This window comes from Mus musculus, chromosome 11 (assembly GCF_000001635.26).
Source record: "Mus musculus strain C57BL/6J chromosome 11, GRCm38.p6 C57BL/6J".
In the NCBI taxonomy this organism is placed as follows: domain Eukaryota; kingdom Metazoa; phylum Chordata; class Mammalia; order Rodentia; family Muridae; genus Mus; species Mus musculus.
This window is the reverse complement of record NC_000077.6, coordinates 58,558,750-58,576,950: the sequence shown is the minus strand read 5'-3', so window position 1 is coordinate 58,576,950 and position 18,201 is coordinate 58,558,750. Positions and strand designations below refer to the sequence as shown.

The following is an 18,201-nucleotide window of genomic DNA, read 5'->3' as shown; positions in this document are numbered from 1 at the left end:
ATAGGCGTTGGGTGCAGATAACCAGCAGCATCTACAAGGCAACTTCTAATACTATGAACTAAAACTCTGGTCATTACTAACTTGATTTTTCCACATCTTCTGAGCAATGTTTGTGTTTCTTCAGCACTGAGGTTTTACCATCGAGTTTTAGAAGATAAGCAAGAGCAACAGCAATAGCCCGAGTTGGTTTGGAGTCTGCAGGACTTTGTCTCCCGACAAACAACTCAAGATAAGATAACCAACACCTGGGCCTGGGTTATTTGGTGTCCAGCACTTCTGGCAGCTATATCCCCTGAGTAGAGCACATACATCTATATAAATTTGTAGAGAAGAATGGTAGACTTCTACTTGGCCTTTTCAAACATCCTCAGTATTAGGGGTTCCCATCTCTGTCCTCACTCTCATTCTCTTCCCCACTTCAAACTCCTTCCCAGTTATTCCTTTGTCCTTCATGCCACTATACCCTACTGTACCCTATCCCTTAAGATCTTTCTCTCCCTTCCCACCAATCAGAACTTCCCAGTTTCCAGTATTCAGTAGATTCTCCAAACTAAACACACACATCAAAAGATTCAACAATAAGATCTACAGGTGGGTGAGATCCTGTGATGTTTGTTGAGAACAAAATTCATACACGTGTGAAAAGATGCTTCACTCTGAGAACTGTTCACATCTCCCAATCCAAGGACATTAACACAAACCCGGAAGGCAGTTCTTGAGGAAAGCGTGCTCATGAACTCTCTAATGCTTGTCGACTCGAATCTGTCAGTGTTCTGAGAGGACCCGATACTTCAATAAAGTTTAGCCAAAAAAAAAAAAAAAACAAAACAAAACAAAAACAAAACAAAACAAAAAGCAAAACAGTGAAAAGCTGTTCTCCTTTTAGGTAGAGCACAGAGAGGCCTGGATGCCCAAGAGATGGTCAGACCCACAGCTGGGTGTGGCCTGAGTGGGTCCTCCACCCATGTCCTTCCTGGTTACTCACTGGGAATTACATGTGAGAGGAGGCTGCTCCACACAGCACAGAACCACTGTGTCACACAACCCTTAGGGTGAAGGCCCTTCAAGGGTCTCAGTTTCATTTTGCCACATTATATTGTATAATGTGTAGTACACATTACATATATTTTCTGTGTAATCACTATATGAAATATAGCTCTGAGGTTTAAAAATACAAGCTTAATCCTTAATCCACAAAGATTCAGACTTAGTTCATACCTCATGCTAAAATAATCCTCAAAATAAGTTTATATTTCCATTTGGGCACAGTGGTTCATAATACTCTAGGGAAGTGAACCTACAGACTCTGGTGTGTTGGTTGAACGACAGTGTTCTGTGACGTAGGAAAGTTCATGGCTCTGAAATGCAACAGTTCCACTAGGAGTTATGATGGTTCTAACCACAAAAAAGAATTCTGTTTTAACATGTTCTTAAATCACAGAAAAATAATGAACCTCAAATCTCCAAGCCCAGGGAACTTCTGTCAGCACAGTCAACTTGAGGCACTCACCGCTGAGCAGTCCTTCCTACGGTCACATGACGCTAACCCAAAAGCATTCTTGGTTGCTGAGGAGACACTCATAGGTATCACCACCTAAATGAGCAACTACACTACACAGTCAGATCTCACCCTAGCGGGACTCTTCAGTCAATCCAAACACCCTGCCCTGCTTACTGTGGTCATATTTGTGCTTTTCCTGATGGCCTTGTCTGGGAACGCCCTCCTGATCCTGCTGATACTCTCTGACACCCACCTCCACACACCCATGTACTTTTTTATCAGCCAGCTGTCCCTCATGGACATGATGTACATTTCTGTCACTGTGCCCAAGATGCTCATGGACCAGGTCCTGGGGAGCCACAAGATCTCAGCTGCTGCCTGTGGGATGCAGATGTTTCTCTACCTGACACTAGCAGGGTCAGAATTTTTCCCTCTGGCTGCCATGTCTTATGACTACTCCATGGCTACAGTTGCAGTCAGGTGTTTAAGAATACACTGAGAGCCAACATAAACATTTATTTTTCTGTTAAAGCTGTCATTTAGTCTAGGCAGGAGTTCCTAGGTCTATTGGCCTTTTTTCTTTCTTTTTTCTTTTTGTAACCAGTTGTGCCATCTGTTGGGGATAGGTCAGGGTTTTCTTTGGAAGCATTGAGAGCGTGTCCCTCCTCGTTGACTCTCTTCTTTGTAGAATGTACACGGATTGGCGCCCACACTGGGGAGCCTCAGTGGCCTCATTGTACAAGAGGACAGTGACTCAGTAGAACCATGGGATCTTTTAAAAGATGCGTCACAGTCCCTGAGAACCTAGATGATGTTGAAGGACTAGAGTAAGCATCATTGCCCCTTTAATCCCTCTGTCTACGTCAGTATAGGCCTCCAAGTACGGTTAATCAATACCCAGCACCTGTCTGGTACTGTTTGATATATTGTATGTTCAAATACTGTTTTAGAGGAGAAACACCCCCTTTTGCTTATTAAATCGGCCCTTATAGGGGTTTCCAAGAGAAGACCAGGCACTTTAGAGGACTCTAACGATTTCAATCGATGCTTGGTTGAACTTGGACCTTAAATTTTTGATTAACATCTCTTAATGATCTTTAAGGCTTATCTTCTACATACTCTACGTAAGTTACTCAGGCCCTCTGTGACCTGTTTAGACTTTCCAAATTTGTATTTATTCTTTGAATTCTGGAAGAATTTAGCCATCTTCATTTAGACATAAGTGTTATTGTATAGAAATCCTCCTCTTTCTGAAGAAAACTTTATTTGCCATTTCCTTTTAACATTTGCTCCTCTGGAGACAAATGCATAGCAGAAGCTGAATTCTTATTTCCAGTGATCCCAATCCTGGGGACAGAAGTAATCTGATGGAAGAATACCTGAAGGGACTCAGAATTAGAACCAGCCATCATTTGGTTGCAGGAGCTGCCACTAAAGCTACAAATGTGACACTTGTGAACCTTACTAAACCCCTGAAGAGTCTTCCAAGACATTGAACACAAAGGAAGGAAGACTCCTATCAAATTATCTTCAGAAGGAGGCAGGTGAGGGGCACAGATAGCAACTGCACATCTTCCCCAGAACAAGGGGCTAAGTTTCCTGTGTCTGTGACAGATGGCACTGTGAACAACCTTCCATTATTTCCATTTCTGTTCTTTTTGCATTTCTAGGATTCCTCCACATTGTAGCATGGGCGTTTCACTTTTTTATTATATAGGATTTGATTGCATGATTACACTTATTTTTGTTTATCTTCTCCAACAGAGATCTTCATGAATCACTTTCCAGAACTCTACCAAGCTTTCACCTTTCAAGCTGGAGAAGTTCATGCAGGGCCTTGCTCACACAGGAGTGACAATCTGTAGGACAGGCTGGTGACATTGGGGTGGAAGGTTGTCTCCTTGGCAGCTGCATATACCCCTTGTTCTGCATTAGTTGCTGGATACTCTGACCCTACCAGTGGCCTTGCCCTGACACCATGCAGCACCTGAGACAGTTGTGTCCTAACAATGTTGTCTCAGTTGTGTTAGGTGCTGGACACAACCTGGAGACTCACACAGCCTAAGTTACCCACATTCAGTGCAGTTGCCCCAGCCCAGCAGCAACAGGAAAGCAAGCCGTTGCTTTCCCCAACCCATGCCAATGTCCACACAGGGCTGCATTCAAACTAAGCATGGAAGGAGCCAGGACATATTCCATCTGCAGGCTAACAGCACTGAGAGCCTGAGAAGGCTGAGTTCAGAGGTGTGGCTGGTAAACATAGGACAGTGTGTGACTAGAAGATGGAATGGGAACAGTACCATGTTGTTGGAAAGGGATCAGAAACGTTTAGCATTCAGACAAAGTTTGAAGCAATTTGGCTGTAGGATCAAGAGTGTGGAGTTGCCTCTACCTACCACTCTGTTTTATTCCAGCTTGGACCATACAGTGTACACATTACATCTTAAGGCCAGGTGTGAATTTATAAAGTGTGCCATTTGTTCTGCTGACTGTAATATGAATATGTATATCTTTATCTTAGACATTTGTACTTGGAGAATATTTCTTGCGCGCGCTTGACTGGCCAGGAAGAATGACGCTGCAACAGGATCCTTCTGCACACGTTTATTGGGAGAGCTTGATTGTAGAGGCGAAAAGACCTCGAGCCCAGAACTGGTGCTGCTTTTATAGGCCTAGGAGGGGCGTGTCTCACACCCGGATTGGTTATGCACTAAGCCTCATTTGCATGTTCCTCATCTGATTGGCTACTCTCTCTCAGTACCTTACAGAACCTCATTATCATACCTCATTTGCATGTCTCACATCTGATTGGTTATACTCTCAGTACCTTACAGAACCTCATTATCATACCTCATTTGCATGTCTCACATCTGATTGGTTATACTCTCAGTACCTTACAGAACCTCATTATCATGCCTGGGCCAGGCAGTGTCTTTGCAAAAAACTTTACTGCATATGTACACATTGGTTGTTTGTCCAATCTTATGCGTGGTGGCCAGCAGTAGTCAGTGCCACTCTGCAACAGCACATGTGGCTTCCCACAAATATTCTGTAATTTTTTTAGGTCTCTATTGAAAAGGAAACTAACATTTAAACTGAAGACAGTTCTAAAGAATATGGTTTGTCACTCTGGAAATCAGTTTGGCAGTTCCTCAGAAAATTGGACATAGTACTACAGGAAGATCCAGCAATACCACTCCTGGGCATATACCCAGAAGATGCTTCAACTTGTAATAAGGACACATGTTCTACTATGTTCATAGCAGCTTTATTTATAATAGCCAGAAGCTGAAAAGAACCCAGATGTCCCTCAACAGAGGAATGGATACAGAAAATGTGGTACATTTACACAATGAAGTACTATGCAGCTATTCAAAACAATGAATTTATGAAATTCTTAGGGAAAATGGATGTATCTGGAGGATATCATCCTGAGTGAGGTAACCCAATCACAAAAGAACACACATGATATGCATTCACTGATAAGTGGATATTAGCCCAGAAACTTAGAATACCCAAGATACAATTTGCAAAACTCATGAAACTCAAGAAGAAGGAAAACCAAAGTGTGGGTACTTCATTTCTTCTTAGAAGGGGGAACAAAATACCCATGGAAGGAGTTACAGAGGCAAAGTTCAGACCTGAGACTGAAGGGAGGATTATCCAGAGACTGTCCCACCTGGGTATCCATCCCATAAACAACCACCAAACCCAGACACTATTGCATATACCTACAAGATTATGTTGACAGGACCCTGATATAGCTGTCTCCTGTGAGGCTATGCTAATGCCTGGTAAATACAGAAGTGGATACTCACAGTCATCTATTGAATGGAACACAATGGAGGAGCTAGAGAAAGTACTCAAGGAGCTGAAGGGGGTCTGCAGCCCTGTAGGAGGAACAACAATATGAACTAACCAATATCCCCAGAGCTCATGTCTCTAGCTGCATATGTAGCAGAGGATGGCCTAGCTGGCCATCAGTGGGAGGAGAGGCCCTTGGTCTTGCAAAGATTCCATGCCCCAGTATAGGGAAATGCCAGGGCCAGGAAGTGGGAGTGGGTGTGTTGGGGAGCAGGGAGAGGCAGGAGGGTGTAGGGATTTTCAGAGAGGAAACTAGGAAAGGGGATAGCATTTGAAATGTAAATGAAGAAAACATCTAATTAAAAAAGAAAAAAAAAGAAAAGAAAAAAAATAAATAAAAGAATATGGTTTGTGACTGACAGCAGAACACGGGATGATGGGCTGAGGGAAGGACAAGATGGAGCATGAAGCCGGACGGTGGTGGCACACGCCTTTAATCCCAGCACTCGGGAGGCAGAGGCAGGCAGATTTCTGAGTTCGAGGCTAGCCTGGTCTACAGAGTGAGTTCCAGGACAGCCAGGGCTACGAAAAACCAAAAAAAAAAAAAAAAAAAAAAGATGGAGCATGAAGGACGAGGCCTCGTGTCCGCACCTACGTAAAACATGTCACGGAAGTCACTGGAAGTTTATATGAACACATACCCAGAAGGAGAGAGAGGAGGAGGAGGAGAGAGTTCTGGGAGGGAGAGAATTCTGCACAGTGAACGAGAGCCTAGACACACAATAGCTGACTCGAGTTGGACCAGATTGTTATTTGTGATTGTAATATTCCAGGTTATTGTTAATGATGGCTGTGATTTTCCACTATTAAAAAAAAAACCCACCAACAACAACAGAAGAGTAAATCGGACTTAGCAGAGGTTTCTGTTAGCGTCCATGGCTCTCTTAATTGCATTCTTCTTAAAGTCCCAGAGGGGAGATATTAACAGAAATCTTTATCTGGGAATGAGTAGAGTCCAGCCAGGGATGACGTCACTTGGCTCCTGGTCCTTCTGCACTTAACCAGCTGCTGTCCCTTGTTCATACGGCTAAGGGTACAGCTGCAGCTGCATCTGATGGTGAGTAAAACCGGACAGGAGAGTCAGCATGACACAGGGTGGTCACTTCACAGTCTGTTTGATATTTGTGGGGTTTGTTTGTAATCTTTTTTTTTCAATTTTTTATTAGGTATTTTCTTCATTTACATTTTGAATGCTATCCCGAAAGTCCCTCCATACCCTTCCTGCCCCCTGCTCCTCTATGCACCCACTCCCACTTCTTGGCTCTGGTGTTCCCCTGTACTAATGTGAAGAAAAGAATCACTAACTTTTTCTTTTTCTTTTTCTTTTTCTTTTTCTTTTTCTTTTTCTTTTTCTTTTTCTTTTTCTTCTTCTTCTTCTTCTTCTTCTTCTTCTTCTTCTTCTTCTTCTTCTTCTTCTTCTTCTTTTCCTTTTCCTTTTTCTTTTCTCTTCTCCTTCTCCTTCTCCTTCTCCTTCTTCTTCTTCTTTTTTTTTTATTTTAAGATACAGTTTCTCTGTGTATACCTGGGTGCTCTGGCATTCACTCATTCTATAGATAAGGCAGGACTCTGACTCTGTCACCTCAGTTAGATGTAACATTATGTGGCAACACACCTGGCTTCTTCATAAAGTTTCCCTTTAGTATTTCCTTACTGAATTATTTTTAAAACTACTGAATTAGGCCAAATGTTTTCCTACTTTAATTAACATGTGTTTGGTGTTTTTCAGAGAAGGTATCTCTACTACCTTACTGTCCTACACACACACACACACACACACACACACACACACACACACACACACACACACACACACACACACACCAGTCTTGCCTTGATAAGATTGGTAATCCCCCTGCCTCAGTGCCAAAAGTACAAGGATTGTACTAGGTATCTGCCAACACCCACCCTTCCTCCTCTATTTTTAAGTATTCATGTGACAATACATTAGTTTCCAAAACTGTGTCTCGTGTTGTTTGTTTAATTTCAAGTGTGGGCCCATTTTGAGGGTTGCAAAAAATGTAAAGATAACCATCTCAATCTTATCATATGAAGCAGACAGTGGGTGACATAAATTCACACTGTACATTCCTGGGGAAGTACTGCTTCCCATAGAACAAAGTCAGGTGCCCACTCTGTGCTTAATCACAGGGCAAGCACTCGTTCTGTCAGTGATTGTGTGAAGTGAGGCAGATGCCTGAGACCCCAAGCTTCTCTTCTCTAAAAGAAGAAAAGATGCTGAATCCTTTGGAAGCACCAGGGTGGTTCAGGAATGCTTCTGGCTTGGGATGCTGAGCTGCCATTGTTCTGCCTTCACTGTTAGAAATACAAAGGGCTAACAATGCACCAAGCTGTTCACAGGACATCAAATGGCACAGCATGGGTAAGGACAACACAGCTCCCAATCCCTTGCCTTCTGCAGACACCACATTTCTGATCTCACTGCTGCCTGGGGACAATGATGCCAGTGGTCCACACTTAACAGAGGACTCTGACCTTCCCAGCACACCTCCTGCCCCTCACCTGCCTCCTGACCTCCACTCAGCCAGCAGAAGGTGTTCAGGGTTTCTCATAGCCTGTGGATTCCTCCCTGGTCTTTGTTCGGTGTTCACAAACATAAACTGAGTCAGCAGGTAAACAGAAGGTGAATGTCAGAAAGCTTTCATAATTCAATAGATCTGAGTCTCCATTCACAAATACAGCTTAGTAAAACAGAAATCTACCTTGTTTCTCTCTATCTCTCAGTCTATTTCCTGTCTGTATTGTACCCATCTCTTCCCACAGGTCCCAGATCTGTCTGGTATTTATGGGAAGGCATCAAGAACCTCTCTGCTCCATCAGCATCTTGGGCACCACATGGCTCTTTAAGACTTCAGTATCAGGTTTGTCTTTCTGTTTTTAATTTTAGAATCGTGACAGAGATATAAACTGTTGCTGAGACTTGTGACTGCTGTCCCAACAACCCATCCCTTGAAGCAGTTGATAACATCTCTGAAAGATGAGATTCCATTTTCTTCCTATTGCCTTGAGCTACCAAAATGTAGTATCAACTACTTCAGAAATAATAATAAAAAACATTAAAAAATCTCCTGTCTTAAAAGTACAAATGGAAGAGGCATTTCTGAGGCTGAGTAAATTCTGTCTGACACTGTTTCTCACTCTGCTATGCCTACTGAAACCTTCAAGCTTAGTTCACATCCATGTGCTGTTTTCCAGCACAGCTGGACACTGACCTTGTTTAGTGCACTAAAGGTTCATGTGTCCCTGGACTTCCCTCAGCATCTAACACAGAGGCGGCCTGTGAGTGTGGGGTGGAGGGAACAGTGAACGGCTCTCAGGTGCCGGCTCTCAGGAGCAGCTCAGGGCTGTCTGTGTTTCCTCTGCTTCTCAGACTCCATGAGGAAGTGGCTGAAGTCCACACAGATGCTGCTGCCACAGCCTGACCTGGCCACCAGCAGTGACTGCTAAACCCTCAGTCTGCTGCTGAGGCTTAGAGCAAATGAACAACCTGTGAAGAGATGAACTTGGAGAAGCAGAGACCTAAAAATGGTGATGCTTTCCACTGTCTAGCCAGCATGACATAAATGAGCATAGTATGGGTATTTTTATATGGACACTTTCATATGAATATATTTATATACGTGAATGTTTAAAGAGCATTTATTTATCTTAACACATGGATGTGGGATTCTTCAAATTCAATACACTGTACACATTATTCAGTTAAATATTTTACCATATTATTTTGAAAACTGTATTCTTGAATGAGAAGTTCAAGCTGAAGAGTGTATCCCATATCGTGTTGATATTAGAGGCAGCTCTGCACTGGTTCCTAACAATAACTTGTATATTCATTCATTTTCTTAATAATGTGTTTGGTTGCTTGTTTGCACTTTACTTTCATTATCTTTTGCTTGTTTGTTTGGTCAGTAATTCACTCTTTTTATCAAGAGCATAAAAACATCCAGCAAAGTTGAACAACTTGTTGAGAGACAACATTGTTTTTCATGAGAAGGATCGCCACCATGAACTGTGGTAGCTCTAATGTGAGTTGTTATGGCTCTAACCATATATGTGAATTCTTACTTTCTCAAATTTCTTAAATTTTACACAGATTATCTTTATCAGATCCACAATCCCAGAGAACCTTCTCAGGACAGTGGACTTCTGTGCTGATCGTTAGGTAGTGACTAACACCAAAGCATCTTAGTTGCCTAGGAGACACCCAGGGACAGAACAACCTGGATGAGCAACTATACTGGACAGTCATATTTCACCCTGGTGGGACTCTTCAGCCAATCTAAACACCCTGCCCTGCTTGCTGTGGTCATATTTGTGGTTTTCTTGATGTCCTTATCTGGGAACGCCCTCCTGATCCTGTTGATACTCTCTGACACCCACCTCCACACACCCATGTACTTTTTTATCAGCCAACTGTCCCTCATGGACATGATGTACATTTCTGTCACTGTGCCCAAGATGCTCATGGACCGCGTCCTGGGGAACCACAAGATCTCAGCTGCTGCCTGTGGGATGCAGATGTTCTTATACATGTCACTAGGAGGTTCAGAATTTTTGCTTCTAGCTGCTATGTCTTATGACCGCTATGTGGCCATCTGTCATCCACTCCGGTATCCTGTCCTCATGAACCACAGGGTGTGTCTCCTCCTGATATCAACCTGTTGGATCCTAGGATCATTGGATGGCTTCATGTTCACCCCTGTCACCATGACCTTCCCATTCTGTGGATCTCGGGAGATCCATCACTTCTTCTGTGAGGCCCCTGCTGTGACAAAGCTCTCCTGCTCAGACACCTGGCTCTATGAGACCCTCATGTATGTGTGCTGTGTGCTCATGATTCTTATTCCTGTGACAGTCATTTCAGGCTCCTATTCATCCATCCTTCTCACTGTTCTCAGGATGAACTCAGCAGAGGGCAGGAAGAAGGCCCTTGCCACCTGCTCCTCCCACATGACTGTGGTCACCCTCTTCTATGGCGCTGCTATTTATACCTACATTTTCCCTGCTTCCCTCCACAGCCCTGAGAAGGACATGGTGGTGTCTGTGTTTTACACCATACTTACCCCTCTGTTGAACCCACTAATCTATAGTCTTAGGAATAAAAATGTCACAGAGGCTATGAAGAAACTGTTGGGTATAAGACTCCACTTTCCAGAAACAGTGAAGTAAACAATCAGGAGTGCATAGTTACTTTTCTTTTTTGTTTGTTTGTTTGTTTTGTTTTGTTTTTTGAGACAGGGTTTCTCTGTTTAGCCCTGGCTATCCTGGAACTCACTCTGTAGACCAGGCTGGCCTCGAACTCAGAAATCCGCCTGCCTCTTCCTCTGGAGTGCTGGGATTAAAGGTGTGCGCCACCACGCCCGGCTTGCATAGTTACTTTTCTTGTCTTTACACATCTGTTGTTCCAGGTCTCATGCTGATGCTTCATGTCTCATTCCATATTGATTCCTATGTGAAGAATTAGTTGTCCATTCCCCAAATTCCATCATTAACATACTTCTCCTCCATTCACAAACTCTATTTTTATTCTGTCTTTGTTATGCTTTGTGAAGTTAATAACGTCTACTTTTCTGTGGTACCATGGTCTTACCTTTCAAAACTTATGTCCTATGGAATAAAAAATGGTCATGATGTGTTCAACTGATAAAGCAAAGAGTGAGTTGTAAGAAACCTGCTTAGTGATGTTAACAAGAAATAAATTGAGATAAATGGTATATTGATTCAATTCTGTGCATTTTATTGAAAATTTATGTAAATTTGAAATCAGGTTTAAAAAAGAGCAAGATATAATTTTCTCCCTTTAGCTCCTATATTATGATATAGAAAACATAAAGGTTAAGAGAGATTCAAATCTGTATAGTACAATTCTCCCCAAGGGTTTCAAATTGTCAGTGTAGCTGTATTTGCATATAAATAATCCCTCAAAACCAAACACAGCTTCTATTTAAGAAAATAGGAATCACTTACTCTTGAGCCAAATATGAATGACCATGGCCCATTAACATGGATTCAGGTTTCCCCAATGACTTCTTCCAAAGTCTCATGAACAAAGCACAAACAAGTCACAAGTCATAACTCAAGGCATTTTCAACTACACTTGTAGAAACAGCAGGACTGGGTTGTAGCCAAGTGGGGATATCTCTGCCATGAATTTCAAATGCTGTCTAGTCATACGTAAAGCTTTTAGTGTCAGGGAGTAAGCATTCCCGAGAAGCCAATACACTCCAAAATGTGTCACCTGATTGTCACAGGGATGCTGACAGAAACCACAGTGAGCAATGAATTAAGGACACTGTGGACAGCCTGGGGTAAGTGGGCTCTGTCTCTATAATGTTCTTAAGCTCCATGTTCCCAGGAGTTCTAATCAGTTTGCCAAGTGCAGAGTCTTTAACGTGTGTTTGGCTTTGTCCTCTGAGAGCCTCAGTGCAGTGTCCCATGTTTACCGAGCATAAACCTTGGTGCGTAAGGAGGCTGAGTCCTGTTTTATGACCTGAGGTGAAGAGGCTCATTCCCAGGTGTCTGGAGAAGCAGGGCAGCATCTTATCTAGTGCAGCCATTCTAATCTTGGTCTGATTTGCTCCCACTCTCTGTATCTGACACAGAATTTACATGTGACATGTTACAGGAATGTCTTACTTGAAGTTAAATTAAAGAAGCAGCAGTGAGGTCAAGGAAAGTAAAAGCAGCAAATGAGAGAAACAGGTTTCTAAATCGACGAGAACTAGAATTAAACCAGGCTGCCTGTCTGTTTAGAATATTTGAAATGATTCAGAATCTTGTAAATTTGCCTTCTCTTCAGCAGTCTGGCTACATCGCTGTAATTTCATCTGTTCTGGCTACTGATGCCTCTCACTCTGCCTAGGCTGTCTAACATGGGCCAGAGACCCCTATTCAGCAAAGAAGCCAAATCAGTCTTGCCCCAATCTCATATCACCAGTGGACTTTCTCAAAGATCTAAGAAAGATACCAGCTGTTAATCTCCAGCAGTCACATGCACAAGAACACACACACCCTCACATGCATGTGCCCAGTCAGATATGCAAACACACATACATACCACACACACACAAACAGGAAGAAGAGAATTTATTGATCTACCATGTGACCACTTCTCACTATCTCCCTGCTGGCCTCTAAGTCAGCACAGCATAGAGTAAGTGTACATCAAGATTGTATCACAGTACTGTTCCCTGTGGCTCAGTCATAGACCAGCCTAGATGTCCGGTAACATGGCAATGGATAATAGAGAAAATGGTTTCTGCATACACAATGGAAAACTTAAACCATACAAGAACAAAGTTATACTTATTTGAAAATATTACATGGATACTCTGTCACCTAAGTTGCTGTAGCTTTGAGAAAAACAAGTGTATGCAGTGTGTGAATAGTGTCTGTCCTTTCTATTTGCACACCTTAGCTTTGTGGGGCTTGTTTTTGCCAACTAGAATTTCAAGGTGAAAATTAAGTTAACATGTACGTTGTGCTAAAAACTTAAGTAAGCAGTGAGTTTGCAATCATTTCAATAAATGCTACAAAATTACAGTTACAGGTAGCCTCAGATGTCAGTTGAATTCTAAAAATGAAGTGGAGTATGTACCTCTAAAATCCAAATGTTTTAGAAGACCAAAACAAAAAACAAACTAAAGAAATCTAAATTTGTCCTTATTAAATAAAAATATCAAACACTTAAGCCATTTTTAAACATGAAACAACAAATAGAAATCATAAAAATAGCTTGGACACAAACTTGGTGGACAGACCCATGGTCCCCAGAGGACTCTCCACATCCCAAGCACCCTAGCACACCCAGGATCCTAGGATTACCTGTAAGTAGAACACAACATATGTTCCAACACCACCAGCAGTGACCGGGACCAGCAGGAGCCAGGAATGCAGGAACCCTGCCCAACTGGTGGCTGGGGTTCTTTCAGGTCAGCACTAGCACTGGTCTACCTTGGTTGCGAACGCAGCGGACAGCCCCACAGCCCGCAAAGGAGATACCACTCCCAGGCCCTCTAACATGCCCAGGATCCAGGATGCCAGATGCTTGGTCAAACCAGGATCTCAGGGTCTCAGAGGAAGCATGAATCCCAGGAACTCTGACACACCCAGAATCTCAGGATCACAAGATCCCAGAATCACAGGATCCCAGAATCACAGGATCACAAAGAAAGCTGGACTCTGAGGAATTCTGACTCAACAGGGAATACAGGAAGTACAGGCTCCAATCAAATATAGTGAAGGCAGGGAGCACTTGAGATAATCAGATGGCAGGAGGCAAGCGTAAGAAAAGAAGCAACAGAAACCAAGGTTTCTTGGCATCATCAGAATCCAATTCTCCCATCATAGCAAGTCCTGAATGCATCGTCACACCAGAAAAGCAACATATGTATCTGAAGTCACTTCTCATGAGGATGATGGAGGACTTCAAGAAGGACATAAATAACTCCTTTAAAGAAATACAGGAGAACACAGGTAAACAGCTAGAGGCCCTTAAAGAGGAAACACAAAAATCCCTTAAAGAATTACAGGAAAACACATCCAAACAGGTGAAGGAATTGAACAAAACCATCCAGGATCGAGAAACGGAAGCAGAAACAATAAAGAAATCACAAAGGGAGACAACTCTGGAGATAGAAACCCAGTAAAGAAATCAGGAGCCATAGATTCAAGCATTACCAACAGAATACAAGAGATAGAAGAGAGAATCTCAGGTGCAGAAGATACCATAGAAAACATTGACACAACAATCAAAGAAGATGCAAAATGCAAAAAGATCCTAACTCAAAACATACAGGAAATCCAGGACAAGATGAGAAGACCAAATTTAAGGATAATGGGTCTAGAAAAGAGTGAAGATTTCCAATTTAAAGGGCCAGTAAATATTTTCAACAAAATTATAGAAAAAAACTTCCCCAAACTAAAGAAAGAGATGCCCATGAATGTACAAGAAGCCTACAGAACTCCAAATAGTTTGGAACAGAAAAGAAATTCCTCCTGTCATATAATAATCAAAACACCAAATGCACAAAACAAAGAAAGAATATTAAAAGCAGTAGGGAAAAAGGTTAAATAACATATAAAGGCAGACCTATCAGAATTACACCAGACTTCTCACCAGAGATTAAGAAAGCCAGAGGATCCGGGGCAGATGTCATACAGACGCTAAGAGACCACAAATGCCAGCCCAGGTTACTATACCCAGCAAAACTCTCAATTACCAAAGATGGAGAAACCAAGGTATTCCATGACAAAACCAAATTTACATAATATCTTTCCACAAATCCAGCCCTTCAAAGGATGATAAAGGGAAAACTCCAACACAAGGAGGAAAACCACACCCTAGAAAAAGCAAGAAAGTAATCTTTCAACAAACCTAAAAGAAAATAGCCACATGAAATGAATTCTACTTCTAACAACAAAAATAAGAAGCAAAAATTACTTTTCCTTAATATCTCTTAATATCAATGGACTCAATTCCCCAATAAAAAGACATAGAGCAACATATTGGTTACATAAACAGGACCCAACATTTTGCTGCAAAAAGGAAACACTCCTCAGTGACAAAGACAGACACTACCTCAGAGTAAAAGGCTGGAAAACAATTTTCCAAGCAAATGGTCCCAATAAACAAGCTGGAGTAGCTATTCTAATATCGAATAAAATAGACTTTCAACCTAAAGTTATCAAAAAAGATAAGTAGGGACACTTCATACTCATCAAGGTAAAATCTACCAAGATGAACTCTCAATTCTGAACATCTGTGTTCCAAATGCAAGGGCATCCACATTCATACAAGAAACTGTACTAAAGCTCAAAGCACACATTGAACTACACACATTAATAGTGGGAGACTTCAACACCCCACTCTCATCAATGGACAGAACATAGAAACAGAAACTGAATGGAGACACACTGAAGTTATGAAACAAATAGATTTAAAAGATATCTACACAACATTTTATCCTAAAACAAAAGGATATACCTTCTTCTCAGCACCTCATGGTACCGTCTCCAAAATTGGCCATATAATATGTCACAAAACAGGCCTCAACAGATACAAGAAGATTAAAATAATCCCATGCAATCTATTAGATCACATGGACTAAGGCTGATCTTCAATGACAACATAAATAATAGAAAATCCACATCTACATGGAAGCTGAACAACTCTATACTCAATGATAACTTGGGCAAAGAAGAAATAAAGAAAGAAATTGAAGACTTTTTAGAGTTTGATGAAAATGAAGCCACAACATACCCAAACTTATGGGACACAATGAAAGCATTCGTAGGAGGAAAAGTCATAGCTCTGAGTGCCTCCACAAAGAAACTGGAAAGAGCATGCAGTAGCAGCTTGACAGCACACCTGAAAGCTTTAGAACAAAAAGAAGCAAATTCACCCAAGAGGAGTAGACTCTCTTTAAGAGAAATAATCAAACTCAGGGCTGAGATCAACCAAGTGAAAACAAAAAGAACTATACAAAAAAAAAACCAAACCAGAAGCTGGTTCTTTGAGAAAATCAACAAAATACATAAACTCTTAGCCAGAGTAACTAGAGGACAAAGGGGCAGTATCCTAATTAACAAAATCACAATTGAAAAGGGAGACATAACAAACAGAAACCAAGGAAATCCAAAAAATCATCAGATCCTACTACAAAAGCCTACACTCAACAAAACTGAAAAACCTCGATGAAATGGACAATTTTCTAGGAAAATATGAGGTACCAAAGTTAAATCCGGATCAGATCAACAATCTAAACAGTCCCATATCCCCCAAAAGAAATAGAAACAGTCATTAATAATCTCCCAACCAAAAAAGGGGGCAGGACCAGATGGGTTTAGTGCAGAGTTCTATCAGGCCTTCAAAGAAGGCCTAATACCAACACTTCTCAAACTATTACACAAAATAGAAACAGAAGGTACTCTACCCAATTCATTCTATGAAGTCACAATTACTCTGATACCTAAACCACACAAAGACCCAACAAAGAAAGAGAACTATAGACCAATTTCCCTTATGAATATCGATGCAAAATTACTCAATAAAATTCTGGCAAACGGAATCCAAGAACACATCAAAATGATCATCCATCATGGTCAAGTAGGCTTCATCTCAGGGATGCAGGGATGGTTCAATATACAGAAATCCATCAACATAATCCACTATATAAACAAACTCAAAGAAAATACAACATATGATCATCTCATTAGATGCTGAGAAAGCATTTGACAAAATCCAGTACCCGTTCATGATAAAAGTCTTGGAAAAGATCAGGAATTCAAGGCCCATGCCTAAACACAGTAAAGAACTTTAGAGCAAACCAGTAGCCAACATCAAACTAAGTGGAGAGAAACTTGAAGCAATCCCACCAAAATCAGGGAATAGGCAAGGGGCTGCCCATTCTCTCCCTACCTATTAAATATAGTGCTTGAAGTCCTAGCCAGAGCAATTAGACAACAAAAGGAGATCAAAGGGATACAAATTGGGAAGGAAGAAATCAAAATACCACTACTTGCAGATAATATGATAGTATACATAAGTGACCCCAAAAATTCCACCACATAACTCCTAAACCTGATAAACAACTTCAGTGAAGTAGCTGAATATAAAATTAACTCAAACAAATCAGTAGCCTTCCTCTACTGAAAGGATAAACAGACTGAGAAAGAAATTAGGGAAACTACACCCTTCACAATAGACACAAATAATATAAAATACCTTGGTGTGACTCTAACCAAGCAAATGAAATATCTGTATGACAAGAACTTCAAGTCTATGAAGAAAGAAATCAGAGAAGATCTCAGAAGATGAAAAGATCTCCCATGCTCATGGATTGGCGGGACTAATATAGTAAAAATGTCCATCTTGCCGAAAGCAATCTACAGATCCAATGCAATCCCCATCAAAATTCCAACTCAATTTTTCACAGAGTTAGAATTAGCAATTTGCAAATTCATCTGGAATAACAACAGCAACAACAAAAAACTAGGATAGCAAGAACTATTCTCAACAATAAAAGAACCTCTGGTGGAATCACCATCCCTGACCTCAAGGTATACTACACAGCAATTGTGATAAAAATGTCATGGTATTGGTACAGCGACAGACAGATAGATCAATGGAATAGAATTGAAGACCCAGAAATGAACCCACACACATATGGTCACTTGATCTTTGACAAGGAGGTAAAACCATCCAGTGGAAAAAAGACAGCATTTTCAACAAATGGTGCTGGCTCAACTGGCGGTTAGCATGTAGAAGAATGTGAATTGATCCATTCTTATCTCCTTGTACAAAGCTCAAGTCTAAGTGGATCAAGGACCTTCACATAAAACCAAAGACACTGAAACTTATAGAGGAGAAAGTGATGAAAAACCTCAAAGATATGGACACGGGGAAAATTACTGAACAGAACAGCAATGGCTTGTGCTGTAAGATCAAAAATCAACAAATGGAATCTTATAAAATTGCAAAGCTTCTGAAAGGCAAAAGACACTGTCAATAAGAAAAAAAGGCCACCAACAGATTGGGAAAGCATCTTTATCAATTCTAAATCTGATAGGGGAGTAATATCCAATATATACAAAGAACTTAAGAAGCTGGACTCCAGAAAATCAAATAACCCTATTTAAAAATGGGATACAGAGCTAAACAAAGAATTCTCAACTGAGGAATACAGAAGGGCTGAGAAGCACCTAAAAAATGTTCAACATTCTTAGTCATCAGAGAAATTAAAATCAAAACAACCCTGAGATTCCAGCTCACACCAGACAGAATGACTAAGATAAAAAATCCAGGTGACAGAAGATGC

General features: G+C 41.3%; 1 protein-coding gene and 1 pseudogene across 1 annotated transcript; both read left to right on the top strand.

The window, feature by feature from the left end:
- Positions 1,599-1,954, top strand: Olfr326-ps1 (olfactory receptor 326, pseudogene 1; annotated as a pseudogene).
- Olfr224 (olfactory receptor 224) lies at positions 6,383-11,095 on the top strand. Its single transcript, NM_207695.2, has 4 exons — positions 6,383-6,422; positions 8,147-8,244; positions 8,754-8,911; positions 9,477-11,095. The coding sequence occupies exon 4, from the start codon at positions 9,608-9,610 to the stop codon at positions 10,550-10,552; it is 945 nt and encodes a 314-aa protein (NP_997578.1). The 5' UTR covers positions 6,383-6,422; positions 8,147-8,244; positions 8,754-8,911; positions 9,477-9,607; the 3' UTR covers positions 10,553-11,095.
- The last annotated feature ends 7,106 nt before the right edge of the window (positions 11,096-18,201 follow it).

What these genes read in the sequence shown, in the direction of transcription:
- Olfr224 (NM_207695.2), top strand. Translation starts at nt 9,608, where the DNA reads ATGAGCAACTATACTGGACAGTCATATTTCACCCTGGTGGGACTCTTC.